Genomic DNA, 16,202 nt, shown 5'->3' on the forward strand with positions numbered 1-16,202 from the left:
ATTTATGCCGATTTGGAGAGGTCAGATAAAATCATGAATAATTCTAAATTGATCTTTGATAAAAACGGGCTGTTTACAGCAAGGGATTAAGCGGTGTAACGATACAAATCAGTAATAATAGAAATATTTACGTGAAATAATTTATAAAAGTGTATAATATGACATAAAATCATATACATGTTCGTGCCAAATTAATTTATTGTATCTAATATAAAATTATTAGTGCTTTTAGCAACCGTGAAAAAGTGTAGGTAATGGAATATATATAGGACTTTATTTAGATTGGGAATTTTCGCGAGTTCTTATTTCTTGAGATAAAAGAAATATGACTCATAGCACTCTCCAGACTTGACTCAGATATTCCGAGCTTCGCATAGACTATCTATTATAGGCAGATTTATCTCTCTTGGCAGGTTTTTTTTCGCCCTTTAGACTCGTCGAAAGGAGCAACAAGTGCTATGTTATATGAGGGTTTCTTATATATACCCCCATAAGTACGTGAATACGCGCCGTCAGCTTGATACACCCTTTACGCCAGGGATAACCGAAGACCCGTTTCGTCTACGAAAGTTAGCTTTCGGGGTAGAAGCTATTCTTATCACGTACTGCTGGCTTAGCGCGAAAAGTCAATTTCATTATTACTTGCTCGACGTCTACGTGGATTTTTGTCGAGTAAGAAATAATATCACGGATTATCACTTCGTAGTTATCGCCGGCTACTGCAATATACGCGGCCGCGTAATATAAAAAAATGTAGCTGCAGGGCTTATCTGGTGACATTTGCGCAATTTTGGATTAGCGTGCTGACAAACAATCTTCATTGTTTACGTACGAAATATTTCAACGGAAATGAAATTTTATTTAACTCGTAACATCTGTATCGTTTTATATACTGTAACTAGATGGAGAAATATCGCATATATACGCTTTGCCATAGTTATATTTCTATCATTCATTCGTATTTATATGATGTGTATACATATATAAATCGATATATAGGATATAACATAAGAACTTAATTTTTACGGACAAAACGCGAAGAAAAAGGAATTATATTTAAAGAAATTGCACTTGTTTTTCACCTTTTTAAACGAAATTGAAGAGATTTTGAGAATTATTATCGCGATTTGGTGTTATTGTCGCGATATCTCGGATTAAATTTACCGTCATGACTAATGAAAGATCGTTTCTATAATTCCAGTTAATAATTATGCACTCGCGCGATATTTTATTTTTAACTGCCTTCAAACGACATGAATTTGCGTTTCTTGCAATCTATACTGCGAATAATATCGTGAAAACGCAAGTCACCTTTATTAAGAAGGTATCTGCAATCATAAGGGGAAACTAGTTATCACTGACTTATCACCTTATGCCACGACAATTGCGAGTGAAAATAACAAGATAGTCATGAATTTCATCTCGTGTTAATACATAAACAAGACTAAAAAGTATTTGTAATTCATGAATCAAGAAAATTTCTTTGCCTAGCTATTTTTCTCTATAGAAGAAGCAACAAATAGCATACTAATAATATTTTATAGAATTTATTATGCATCTTGAGAAAAGTATACAGTAGACTTGAGTGGACTAAAAAAGAAATAACAAGCAGCTCTCACTTTTTTAGAAGAAAACAGTCAAAGAGATAAAATACACGAAGTTGTTGCGGTGAATAGTAAACGCCGAGAGAAACGTGCAATGAGAGACTGCGTCTCATTAAAAACTGAACTGCGTCTCCCGCAGTTGTCTCGTTTCAATACGCGATGTTTCTTCGCTCTCGATGAGCTCTCGGTAGCAAAAAAAATACACCTGTGACGCCACATGCCATTCAGATATTATACACGATCGCCCACAATCGCGGCAGAATAAGATCACAAACGTGTTTACCTTCAGAATTGGGATAAAAAGTTAGATAGAAAGTATGTTAGATTTTTGCGATATTCTGTTTTCCTTCATAACATACTTTTTGGTTTTCTATTTAATATTCGAGCGAGATAAAACGAGATATAAGAACCACGCGTATCCGAAATCACATTTGAAACGAAATTAGCATGAAAGTTTTCGCAATCTTATGTAACACGGAAAACTTCGACAGATGTGGGAAGAAGTTGCGATGCATCTAGTTAGAGTCTTGAGAGATTTGAATGGGTCAGAAAAGAGAGAACTTTTTTTTTCTTCTATTCTTCGCGACGCGGCGACGTCGAAACTACAAACTGATCCAGTCATCTCGCGAATACTGTGAAAAAAATTGCGATTCTGCTTAAAACAACAGAAACTGCAGTTAGATTGTTTTATTATTTGGACGGGTCCTGTTTTAAGGAAAGAGAGAAAATATTTCACAAATTTTAGTAACGAAAGATTTGAAAAGAAATAAAAATTAATATGTTGAGTGAATAAAAACGTATTCCAGTAAACCAACCAATGTCTATACTTATCACCTGTCTTCCATAATTTCATCGAAAACAAAAGTGCAGAGAATAATTTTCAAAGGTGCTTTTCCATCTGTATTAACAGGATTTTCATAGTCGATGGAGATGAGCGTGCATATAACGTATATGAATGGCTTGTTCACCGCAAGAGAGATTATGGACATCTACATAATATACAAGATATTCAGTAATACGTCTAGTACTCCCGACCAAAAGTATACAATAGCACCCTATTTTTGAGGTATATTCAAAACAGAGTATCACGTAGAGCACCCTTTTTTTTAGGTATGTTCAGAATAGAGTATCATGTATCTTCCAAACCAATAAAAATATTTTCCCTTCTATACGCTTCGCATAGATGGACGCAAACAAGGAAGGAAACCTCGCTTCGATCAACTTTAGTCTGCACCCGTTAGCAACGTAAACTTGTCACCTTTAAGATGTCGCGAAAACAGCGGTTATTATTTTTGCATAATAATAAACGTGTATATATTATTCGTAATAAAAACATATGTTAAATGTCTTCGCTCTTCGAGAAACAAAATCTCCGGAGCGTACGTAACGTCTCATGAATGCAGTCAAACTCGATGTTATAGTGTACGTGTAAGGTCAAGTACATAACGTAAAGCACGCGATTCTACCGTTATTTTGATGTATTTTTAAAAGATTTATGAGAATGATATATAATATTCATCATCTCTTATCATTCAACCTCTCTTGGGTACAATTAAATTTTATTTTAAATTCAAGAAAGATAAATCAGATGTTTAATGAGAAAACGTTCTTTAAATGATAGTTTATATAAAATTAAAAAACGCTTGGGAAACATTAAAGTACCAGAGTGTACAAATAAAATAAAACAGCAAAAAGTTTCCACCAACATTATTTTCGATATAACTGCATTAATCATATTTGAAATAAAAGTGTTTCCAACCTTGCAGAGAAATAAAAAACAAATGTTGATTGCATGAAATTAAACAGAGTAACGTACTTTAGTTAAGCGCGAAATATAAAAGTTTATATCACGGTTTTTCGAAATTCATACGATCATGTTGATCTCGAATAATAACGAAAATGTAGAAATGTAGAACGTGGCTCATCGAGAAAAATTTCCGGTACAAAAGAATCCTCGAGTACGCTTGTCATATGCATCGCGACGTCAAGATTATTATACTTGCGTAACGCAGAAATAAAATAGACATATCTCGGCTACGAAACATGCATACATAGCCAGATACTTTTATTCAGTTACGATTCAATTGCTTGCTTTAAATTCATCTACTTTCATCGATGCGACCTACATACGTATACTCGAACTTGCATTATGGAGGGAACCGCTCATCTTTAAATTCAATGAAAAATGAGATGTACTTTACAAATAGAAAATAATCATATTCAACATGAAATGGAAAAATTTCTCCCGTGAATTATTATCGCTGTCATTCTTGTTCGATTACCAACTACAAATGTGTTTACATCCTCCCTTTTTTCTTCCCGCGCTTGATCTCTGCACAAATTATACCGACGAATACCACACACGACTAGAATAAATCTATGCTTTATAAAATTTTAGCATATCTTTCACAGACAATTGATATTTTGTTGATATATTAAATATCTTATCTTACTTATCTTGCTTTTATTGTCAAAATTAATAAAAAAGATAATTATTCATCATTTTTAACATTATTAATATAAGAATTTACATTAAAAAAACATGAATATAAACTGTAAGCGTTTCGATTAATAGAAAGTCCAGCATTCTGTAACAGAATGCTTGATTAACAATCAAGGAGGAAAGGCTATCAGTTTCATTAAATTGAATTTTAATCGAATCGTTTGTAAGTCATGTTTATGTTTAAAATTCTTATATCGTGGCTTTAGAACCTCGTTGTAATGCTGTAAAAAGTAGGCCACCTCTGAGACTGGGTCTATCATCAGGTGGACATCAATCCGAAGCGTCGAGAACGCTAATGACTTCCGCCTGTTTCGATTAGATTGGATTTATTACTGCGCGGCGCATAAACACAGTAGTGCATCGCGACTACAGACGCAACAAACGCCTGGAATAACTTCGATGAAATGACACGAATTCACCTATCATGTAGGAAAATTATTTTCAGCGATGCAGTAAATTATATCGGGACGTATAATAAACCCGGAGGAATTTATTGCAGCGTAAAATTTTTGTTACGGTCAAAAAGAAAGTATAGTGTTATACGAGCAATCTCGCGAGAGAAACGTAAACAACCCGCAAAAATCGCAAGCGGTGACGTTTAGCAGAGTTGATCTTAATGACTGATCTCGCCAATTAATTATTATGACGTTCAAAATATAAAATTTTATGTTTTATATTGCAGAAGAGTATAACATAAATTTTTTGTTAATAATAAAATAAAAAAATAGTGTTTTTTTACCATGTGTCCCGTATTGTTTGCATTTGCGAGAGGGAAACGTTTGTTCAATTCTATTTAAATAAGCAACAACAATTCCATTATATAGAAAACCCGTTTATTCGGTGTTAAGACGATTTAAAAGCGGAAATTTTATGGAGCGGGCCTTCAGCCGAATAAACGTCGAACATTCCCTAGGGGAATATATATTTCCTCGCGTAAAACGAGGTATAAATAGAAGCAATAAAATATCGTGATTCAACAATGATGAACGGTCGGTTCAAAATTTTCGGATCGGTCAAAAACGATTTAAAACGTGCGTGAATATCGATGTATATTCAAGTTGCGCAGGTAGCTAAAGCCACACATTTTCCTTGCATACACGCGCGTTTAACGCCTCGCCGCGTAAAAAGAGAGATATATAACGCGACTGTAGATACGGAAATCGGAGTCACTCCGCCAGCAGTTCAAAAATAAGGCAAATAACGTTAATAAACCGCGCGGTACACGTGTACCAGATCTGTGCGGGAACGCTCGACGACAGAGAGCGCGTCCGCGTGGAATAAAACGCCAAGGAAGTAATTTCATCGGGAAATGCATACACGTCGTCGCCCATTGAGTTTGCCTATTAAACCATTCCTACTTCATCCTTTTTTTTCTCTTCTTCCCTCTCGTTCCTCGATTTTACCTCGACCCACTTGCTACCGTGCCGATTGAAATCGTTCGTTTTTCCCATTTAAACCGGCAATCGCGTTGATTAAAAGAGGAAGTACACGGGATAACCCTTACGCGAGATAGTGCCGACAGCCTCCGTTGCAAGAGTTTTCCCGCGTGGAAAAAGAGGCGATCAAAGTACTGAAACTTGTAATCCGATAGCCATGTACTATACAGTTTCGTATTAACTAACATTAACAAGCACACCGCTTGTGTCAATATAGCGTAATACGGCGAATATTATGAAAGTTCTAAGAGCGTGAAACATCAGCGTCACTGATGGACCCTTATCTACTCTCCATTTTCATAAAAATAAAGATAAAGTAACGGTAAAGTAATAATAAAATTGAATAAGCGCGTCTCGTTTTTATAGACGCCGATATTAACCGACGGCTGGTGATACCGTCAAATCGCACGACATGAATATTTATAAAGGAACGACATATTCGCGCGTCAGCAGTGGGTCGTGCTAATTCGCAGAAAGGAAAAACGAATAAAATACGCGCCTCGATTTATTCAGCGGGAGATTTCTTTCTCGCCAATTTGACGGAGCGATGCGAAATCTCGTTATTTTCGCGATAATCGCGCAATCTCTACGACCTCTACCGTGGCTCCGTCCATAAGAGGAATAGATAGGTAAGGGTGGGGAAAAAAGAGGGAAAAAAGAATGCATTTCCGAGAGCAATTTATGATGAGGCGGCGCCATTTTTGCGGCCGTTACAGCCCGGCGAAGTAAACTCCGGCGAGCGTCGTAAGAAAGTGAAGATGCGCTTACCGCACCTTCACGCGCGACCTTTTATCGCATACTTTATGCAGAACCTATCTGCACGCGTTACCCTTCTGTACGACACAAGCAAATTTTCTCGTCGAGAAACTCGGCGCGGATTGTTCCGACAGAGGTATCATAAATAATCATCATGAATTCATCATAAAGGTGAATTGCTCGCGAGCTGCGAACGCGACGCTTCGGAATGAGAGAGATCTTTGAGAACGAAGCTTCAAACGGAATATAGGACTGCCGGCAAAGCGCATTAAGCGCGAAACCGGTCGTTCCCGATGACCGAGACTGACATGATCAACAGGTGAATGACTAATTTAGTCTTTTATCGGTATCGCCGTATTATCGTCGCCGCCGCGACGCAAATAACGCGTTTTATAACATTTGTGGTTTAATTTGCATTATTTTACAACCGTGCGTTACAACGTGATGTTCTGAATTCCGCTGACGTCGCATTTTCGCGATTTTATTCGCGACAGCAATAAGCGAATTATAATATGAACATAATATGTTCTAAGTCGACTGGCAAATGCATTTAAGGGAGTTCCACTCTGTTGCATCTTCCCTATCGTTGAAATATCGTCGTGAGAAGAAAATAAATTCGCACTTGCACGTGCGTTTTTACGACCGAGATTACGACTCGACCGCGCGACGAAATAAGTAACTATACAAAAAGAGATGGAAGGGCTAAAAGATTAAATTCTCGTACCGCAATTGAAAAGTTCACAAATTAACGCTCGACGCAAAATCAACCTTTTTTCTTTATTAATGGATGAATCGTAATCAGCCTCCGTCGTTTCACGCTCCGGGAGATTTGAAATGCCAAATCAACGATAAGTTTCATTTAGCAATGTTTGTTAATAACTGTGCGTATTTTATTTAAGCAAATTTGTTCAAGAAAGTAAAGACGAGTTTAAAGTGCAAATTACAATGCATAATCTATGTGTATATTAAAGTATATACTGAAGTTTAAACGGTATTTAATCATATTAGGTTTCAAAGTATCCTATTTATTATTGCGTAAAGTGTCGCAAAGATCCTTCACTTTTAATGTTAATGGCGGAAGTTTTGATAAGTTGGAGTCAATTTCTCGTTGGGGGAACTTCTAGAAAGACCATTATTCACCACTATTTTATATTTACACTTAATTATTTCAGTAATTATACGTTAATTAAAATAGAAGAGTAAACGCATTCAGAATGCTTTGCATGCTTAATAACCCACTTCTCAATTTATTCAACTTAAGAAAAGCGATAGGATTAGGAAAGGCAAATGCTCTTTTCTGCGTATCATAGTTTTCGAATTTTTTAGCGATTTCTACGAACGCGAAAAAACTTACGACCGAGTTGATTTAACCGGGATGAATTGATAAGAATATATTTACACTCCAGTTTAGCTTCTGTCGGTGGATTGAGAATTAATCCGCTCGAATCTATTTCCCCATAATAATAAGATTCGTAATTGAAATCGAAGAAAGAATAGTAGATAACGTGCAAAATTTAAAATGAGTTTTCTAGCCAATTTCGCAAATCGATAGGAATGTCAATTACAATTAGTATTTTCATTAATTTCGTGCTGAAGGAGTGGGGAATCGTATTAAGGTCTTCCATAAGTATCCGTGTCGATGCAATTAAAACTGTAATGGACTATCAATCGAATATCGAACAGAAACGGCAGAAAATGTGCTCTCTTTCGTAAACATTCATAATGAATTCTCATTACCGGTGAACAAGTAATTATAGAGTTCTCCCATCGAAAGCATCGTTTGCGAAGACGATTCTTCTGACCAAGCTGTTCTCTTTTGATAAGTGGCAACGAATTATCTCGCTCTTGCTCGGCTCTCGATCTCTCACGGGAAAGATCGGCGCAGTTTTCTCGCCGGTCGCGGGCACGATTTCACCCATTAACGCGTAAACTCGTCCCGCGAACAGAGATAGGATATTTTTCATCGGCGATCCGCACGCACTCCTGAGAAAGTAAATGATTCGCTTACGAGCGAGGGCGTAAGGTCAATTCATCCGAAGAGAAGAGCGAGCCACCGGCACAACGGCACTAATTAAGCCGAATTAAAGCGATATTTAACGGAGTCTGGATGCGCGCGAACCGGAGGGTCGACGAAAAAAGACGCGGCTTTGGTTGACTGACCGGCGAGAGCCGTTTTGTCATCGTCATCGTCATCGTTGTTGTTTCCATCGTGTCGTCGCGGCTGGCAGCTCGTTTGCAGCTGCAAATTGACACGGACTGACGTCATCCCCTCATAAAAATAGGCGCGTTTCTGCCGAGGCGGTTTGCCGCGGCATTATGGCACGGCTCTAACTACGGGGCCCAATTAAAACATACGGCATCGGGCCCTCAGAGGAATATTGTCTCTGGTTAATCTAATTGGTACAATGACGCGAGCTCTAAGACACGATCCTCGGAATCCGCGGCGGCGATGCACCGCGAGGTCGATGCGCCTTTTCCACGACACGATCACTCCTACGTCTAATTAACACGTCGTTTAATTGCATTCGATCCTCTGCCCGTCGAGTTTACAACAAATTTATAACGAACGCGTCTCACGCGATGTCGATTGGATCTTCTCACAAAAACGCCAAGACTGCTTGACTCGTAGGAAGAAAATATTTACAGACGCAATTTCCTTTTTAAAACATATTTTTGCAATTTCAACGCTATACATTTATTTTCCAGTCACCAGAGGTTTCCTATCGTCTGTCTCGTATATCGTCGATATAATATTCGCAGCAAAATATTTTGAAATAGTCAAAAGCTTTATGGGAATATACAGGTAGATAGCAATATATTAAATAGCAATGTATTAAAAAATTTTTCAAAGTTTTTATTGAAGCTACATAAAGAGATTTTATCGAGATTCCCGTAGGTTATTGAGAAGAGATACAATTTAACCCATTTCTTTGGATGAAAATACTGTTCCTTCACATGCATATTATTCGTTATAAATGATGCAGAAATCATCTTTGCGTACACATATTACATCACGTTACATATGTTTATCCTACGTGATCCCCCTGCATTCGTTTCCGTTTAAATGTGAAATCGGCTTAAGCGCGATAAGGATGAAATCCGCTTGTTACACAAATCCGCGAGAACGCTTTTGGCGTAAAAGGAATATTCTTGACGTCACGTTGGCGGCCAACAGGTAGATTAATTATACTGCCGTACACGTCGATTTAATCCGCTTTTTGAAGTCGAAGAAAGAGGAAAAATGGCCCTAGAAGAGCGCGCAAATAGAAACGGAAGTCTAGGCGAGCGATTTATCGACATTTCCATTGAAAATTAATCCGTGCTGCGCACTCGAGGGTGCTTTATCTACATTTTCATCTCTCTTTCTCTCTGTCTCTTTCGCACTTTCTATCTCCACAATCGAGTATCGAATGTACCTCGTAACGAGTAAAGTACTCGAAACAAATATCCGACTGTGAAGAAGCGGCTTTATTGGGAATTAAAATTGTTAGCGATATATACGCCGACACAAACTTCTTAACGTATTCGCATTACGGAAGTCCGACGCTGCGAGAAATAATATAAAATTACGGTATACGGGTTACAGTAGCCATCTGGGCTTTAATAGCTGTTTCTACTATGTTTCGTGACCAGCTATACGTAAGGCGAGAGTACAAACAACTTTACGAATCACTTTTCTTGATGTATGGGCCTCCCGACTTTGCGCGTTTATCATACATGTAGCGCGCTACACTTCTTTTACCAACCGTCAGGCTTTTCATAAATTCTTAAATTCCAATTTATCTTCAAATTTTTTATTCTAGTTCTTAAGGAGTTAAACATGGCCATTTTTCAAATACTGGCTCTGAAAAGTTTTCTGATAATCAAAGGAAGTCGAAAAATATCAAGTGAGTAAAATGTACTTGTTAATTTACTAAATTTTCTATTCTAATTGCAATATTGAATATAACAATCACTGTAATGGGAAAACACATATAAACTTTCAAAAAATGTAAAAAAGGACTGGATTTTTTAACCTTTTTATGATGTATAAATATAATTAATTAAAAATATCTACTGTGAAAATAAAAGCGCGTAATTATAACGCAAGAAATGATAAGTATTGCACAAATATTTACAAAATTTTGCATTCAGTACTATATTAAATTAATTAGAGGTAGCAAACAAAGTTAATGAAATCCGATGTTTAAAGCTTAACAAATTTGACATTAAGTACTTGCTGAACGTAATCGAGAATCCCAGCGTGTTTAAAATGCTATCATTTGTAACATTCACCTCTTCAAATATTCCAATGCATGAATTGTCATTAATTTTTATACATCTCTGTGTTGGGTCAATTACATGCAAATACCATGTGCATCTATGAAACCTTTTAAATAATTGCCAAAGCAGTTGAAAGAATATCTAGCTTTACGTGCAAAAGAGTTTCCCGAGTTTTCTTCAATATAAAATTTCAAACTCGTATAGTCTGTCGGAACGCCGCGTCTCTCGATTACGTCGGAAAGAGATGAGGAGTGATGAAAAATAAAATAAAATAAAAGCAAAGACAAAGAGAATAGAGAAAAGGATGAAAGGAAAGGAGATGCGGAATATAAACGTATTGTGCGACCTGCTGTCTGATTGATGTAAAACTCGAATGCGGCCAGGGGCCCGTAAGTGCTGGAGCAGTGCGAGTCACGATGGTCCACCTTGATGTTCCATCCGTATAGAGGTCCCCTGGGTGAGCTGACGTATTTCACAGCCAGCAATACTGCCGGTAACACCCTCTTCAGGCTCTGCTCGTGGTGAGGATCGCCCGGCGCGATCACCGCCAGCTTTACCTCGTTTCTGGACTGCACCATTCGCATACCCCCGCCGATACATTCCCTGGAGCCACCAGCCGGCGTCGTCGTCGTCATTATCGTCCCCGTCGTCCCCGTCGTCCCCGTCGTTCCCGTCGTTCCCGTCGTCATTCCCGTCGTCATTCCCGTCCCCGTTGTCGTCGTCGCCGATGCTCTCGTCGGCGTCGTCATCAGGCCGATATCCGCGCAATGACCCGCGCACAAACTCGACAGGGTCAGCGTTAATCGCACTAAAACACCATTCGCGCACCACCGCTTTCTCGTCCGCGACGCCATCGCGTCCCCCTGGCGCACGTTACACTTTTATTTCGACGGGGCTATCTATCTAATTATTGCGCGTCGCGATGCATTTTCCGGATTACGGCCAGTTACGCGAGAGGAAGAATGAGTCACTCGCAACTGCTCGCGGGATTCAGATAACCGACCCCTCCGCATTTTAGTGTTACATCAAGTCTCACTTGGAATATCCCAACCGCAACGTATCTCACGGCAAAGTGGTTCCAGCGTTCGTCGCATTCAACGCGCTTGCCGTGATCCGCATTTTGTTGAATTTCTGACGCGATATGAAGACGTGAGAAGAATAAAAAGATCAGCGACGCGTATTTTTGAAGTTTTCGCTATGTTTTATTAAACACGTTTCCATATAGTGATATGCATCTCATTATTCTTCGTGATTTTGATGGACGTGTATTGTATTCTTGTTAGTCTTCATTTTTCGCCATTCTCATAATGTACACATATAAACACGTGTCTCTACGCACGGAAGAGCTTCTGAAGCTCTACGTGCATTAATGTCCTTATAAGAGAAGTGGCGTAGATAATCTCACTTCTCCTTTAAAGTGTTAGATATCGCCCCTCGCTTGGGAGGTTTCACTGCAGTTCCTCGTACAGTCCAATTTAACTTCGATGCAACGATAATCATTAGAAATCCCGAACATCATGACTCCGCACTAATTACGAAATACACACGTGCTCTTTAGGAGCCCGGCTGCGAAACGAGTCCAAAATTAAAAAGTGTGAGATGTCTTGATTAATCTCGTTACACCGCACGCATAATCGTTCTGCGCGTTAAGTGACATCACGCGCATTTACCTCTACGTTTTAAGTTCACAAAGAATTGTAAGATATCACCAATTTTGTTTAATCGTGTAAATTCTCAATTCTCGTTCTTTATCTGGAATAAACGACGTAATGCAAAGAGGATTTAGTAATATTAGCCTCAAAGATGCCCTTGGAGAACATGTAAATAAGTTTCCTTCCTCTCATGATAATATAACCGCCACGTGTTATCGCTACGTACACCGAAAAGCAAAAATGAGTATCTTTTTCGGTGTAGATAAGCGCACCATTTCTACCTTCCAGCCAATTGCGCGCCTAGAAATGCGCTCATCTACGCCTATTTACACCGAAAAGGAACTCGTTTTTGCTCCCCAGTGTACAATATCTTTTTAGTATTTTTCAGAATACATAAAAGAGATCGTAGCTGCAATTTCTCATAAAGAAGTTACGTTCCAATGATCTTAAACTCACTTTTCATCTATAATTCGTGTCAGAATTTGGGATGAAATTCTATTCACAATTTTATGTGACATGTAATACGAAAAATATTTTTAAAAGTCAGAATATACACCTATTGTTGCGTTTGCGCCAATCAGCTGCGTAGAATTGAGTCAGCTGAATTAAAAAATCAATATTAAAATTTTGAGCTTTTTCAAGTTTAAAATGAGATTGAATTAACGTGTCTTGATCAGTGATTTATTTATCCAATAACGAATAATTCTCGAGCGTGTGATAATATATTAAATATGTATTAAAATATATATACGTTAAAATATACCGCATGTGAAATTATAAATAGAATTCTATCCTGAAAGCTGACACAAATTTTAGATGATGTATGAGCTTTAATAAGAGTAGCTTTCAAAGTTGTTGGCACATACATTTATATTATATTATATTTCCTAATTAAATTAATTAACTTAAAATGTATACTTGTATCGCAGGATATTATTTCATCTTTAACCCGTCGTATTAATATTATAATTTCTAGTATTTAATTATGTGATGGATGAAACAAACGAAGAAATACATGTCGATATTCTTTCCGGATAAAAATAATATCAGAACAAAATCAAAGACTCTATATATTCTTCCGAAAAAACCAATATATCTAATTTAAAATTTCCATATAAACTCGCATCGTGTTATGCAGGACATCTATAAAATGAAACAGAGCTCGTAATATCTTATAAGAATTATTTCGCGTCCGTATCTGACCTCATCAAATTAACCCTCAAATTATTTAGTAAATTAATCCTTTCAGCTAATCCTTAATAGCTTCAACATGGCTACAAAGGAACCCGACATTGTACAAGTAGCTAAATAATATGGCACGTGAAGCGGGCCGCTTCATCAAAGTCTAAAACAGCAATTCATTCCGATGCTTCAAGTATTCGGGTGACTTTCTTATTTCAGAGCTGGAACATGCTGAAAGCCGTCGACAGACCTTTTACTACGCGGAAAAGTAATAGGGATAGGTATAGGTAGCGCGTCTTTTCTTCGCTCTGTCTGCATCTCTTGGTTTTTCGCGCCGGGCTTTCGGCATGCGCGCGCGAAAGAGAAGGAAAATGCGACATGGAACGCACCTTCTGAATTAGGGATGGAAGAATGATGTTATTACGCGAGGCAGACAGAGTCGGGCAAACGGGACGTACGTGACCGTGCACGTCAAAAGTTATCCGTGTCGCGATAGACGGCGCGTCATGTAACTTTTAACTCGCAACGGCGAGATGTAATCTAACTTTAACACGGGTGCTTTATAAAACAAACAACATGCGATTCACTCTTAGATTATTATTCTTTTATCTTGGATGACTTTGCAATTTTATACATAATTATGCTCTTTTAAAAGTTGCTCCCCCGTAGATTAATGGATATTGTTTATCATCAGCACTTATTTATCATCAAGTCCAAGTTACATCATCTTGCCGCAACAGTTAATTAAGGCTTGCAAGCAGTTAATTTACGAAATATGTGCGTTAAACATGAGTGCGAAATAAATCACAAGATCACGCCGTTAGTTTAATCGTATAACGCAAGGCGACAGTAAGGAAACGGATTTGCACCCTGCATAATTTAGTGGAGTTCTCGTATCCGTGTGGATGTGCGAGAATTAATGCTTGATTCGTTGCTACCAGGCACGTATTCGATCAATGTATACGTATATATTTTATGCATAGAGTCCGCGCGATAAAAATATACGAGCGTTCGCTAGATACGCTCTACGGGTGTGCCCGGGAGACATCCCGGATGACGCGGATTACGCGATTACGTACCAATAAGTCGCGAGAAAAATTCTCGTAATTATCCGTAACACTGTCGTTACAGTTTACACGCGAGCAACGTTCCGCAGTATCGACAACGCAATTTAGTCCGGATAACGCGTTACAATTTGCGCTACTGAAATTTTACATCGCGATAAAACAATCGTACAGTGCTTTCAATGTTCGTAACGAGCTTGCGCAATCACGCATTTTGTTGCAAATTTTGTCGGCATTGATCGATCTCGCGGAGATGGCATAGAGCGACTTTTGCTCGATTCATATTCACACTCTGTGATCAACGATAGGACGCGGAATCGTGTTGCTAGATGAAACTCACGAAGTTCCTGATATAGTCGATAATGGCTTCATTATGTAACCGGCGTCTTTGAAAATGAAAATTAATCACAGCAAACAAAAACCCGGATTCGACCCGGAATCCCCAAACTCAACTTCGTTCGAACTTAATTGTAAGGATAGCGTTCCAATGAAGGGAGCGTCAAACCTGATTCGTAAATTGAGGAACTTTGTAACGATAAGGGGAGATCTTAAAGCGATATGCAAAACACTGCTGTTTGTATATTTCACGGAGAAAATATTATTGAAAAAAGAAAACGTAAAAAGGACACAAGACCTGTCTTTGATAAAATATTGATCATTTTATATATTTTATCTGTCTCTATATACACTGAGACTTTTTTTTTACTAAAAATTTACTTGACCAATAAGCGGTTAAATAGGAAATATCCCGAAGGATAAAAGAATCTGATGGATTTAGGTCTTCAACGGAAATTAAATAAATTCGTTGAAACGAACCCTTTGTTCCGTATAATTTAGTACCTTATATTGAGAAAATCGTCAAAGTGAAAGGAGCATGTGCCTCACTTCGCAATAATTAAAATTCATATTAATATTCATAAACTTATGCAAAAGGATGATGTTGCAACAAGTGGTACTCTCAACGAGTTTTATCAAATCCTGTTCTTTGACGTTTCATCGATTTATAAAATATTACCGTTCTACCGAAGAACTTCCACAATTAAGGAGACTTATAATTAACTCTCGAAATATCTTTTACTGCGAGTAGTTTTAAAGAAAAAAGATAGAAACGTCCTAAAGAGGGAATATAAACCAAGGAGCGGCAAGAGAGATAAGTGAGTCGAATCCGCGAGGCAAAAGAGATAAGCTTCTGAAGGAAACGAAGACCAAAATTGTGGGCAGGAATAGGATATTCCAAAAGAATACCTTATTGTTGGGCAAAGAACAAAAGCTTCAAACTACGCAATTAACAAAATACGCAATTTTCGTTGCAAGAAGAAAACGCTATTGGTATTTCGAAGCAATTTTTATCTTCCGATTCGATAAAATTTCAGCTGTCGGAATTTGAAACTCATTAACAGAGTGAATTCGATATATATAAAGAATATATATAGATTTTTGATATGGTTAATGCGCGATTGCGTGCATCAATTATAATAAATATTACAAATATACTATACTAGCCTACGCTATCAATAATTCCCTTACGCATTTATCAGTAAATTAATGTGCAACGAACGAGCAATGTGTAATTAATATAAATAGCTTTGTATAATTTACATCATTCTACGAGCAATTCGGATTGGGCATCGTACAATTTACAAAACATCGCGATAAATATAATAATCACGTTACTGCATACGATAGCATAGCATATCAAAAACGAAAATGATCTACACGGTAATTGCATGTGATTTCGCAGA

At 37.8% G+C, this 16,202-nt stretch overlaps 1 protein-coding gene across 3 annotated transcripts in view; it reads right to left on the reverse strand.

Annotated features, from left to right (window-relative positions):
• Positions 1–16,202, reverse strand: part of LOC139808004 (atrial natriuretic peptide receptor 1) — a 93,702-nt gene that overhangs the window by 64,338 nt on the left and 13,162 nt on the right. The window contains exon 2 of one of the 3 annotated variants that reach the window (XM_071769577.1): positions 10,909–12,314. The exons of 1 other annotated variant lie outside the window; for it this stretch is intronic. In XM_071769577.1, the coding sequence (XP_071625678.1) occupies positions 10,909–11,416 (508 nt within the window). In that variant the 5' untranslated portion in view covers positions 11,417–12,314. Of the gene's footprint in view, positions 1–10,908; positions 12,452–16,202 lie in introns of those variants that run through there. One more of the 3 variants, XM_071769578.1, reaches the window with a different exon arrangement.

Source organism: Temnothorax longispinosus, chromosome 2 (genome assembly GCF_030848805.1).
Source record: "Temnothorax longispinosus isolate EJ_2023e chromosome 2, Tlon_JGU_v1, whole genome shotgun sequence".
NCBI lineage: Eukaryota > Metazoa > Arthropoda > Insecta > Hymenoptera > Formicidae > Temnothorax > Temnothorax longispinosus.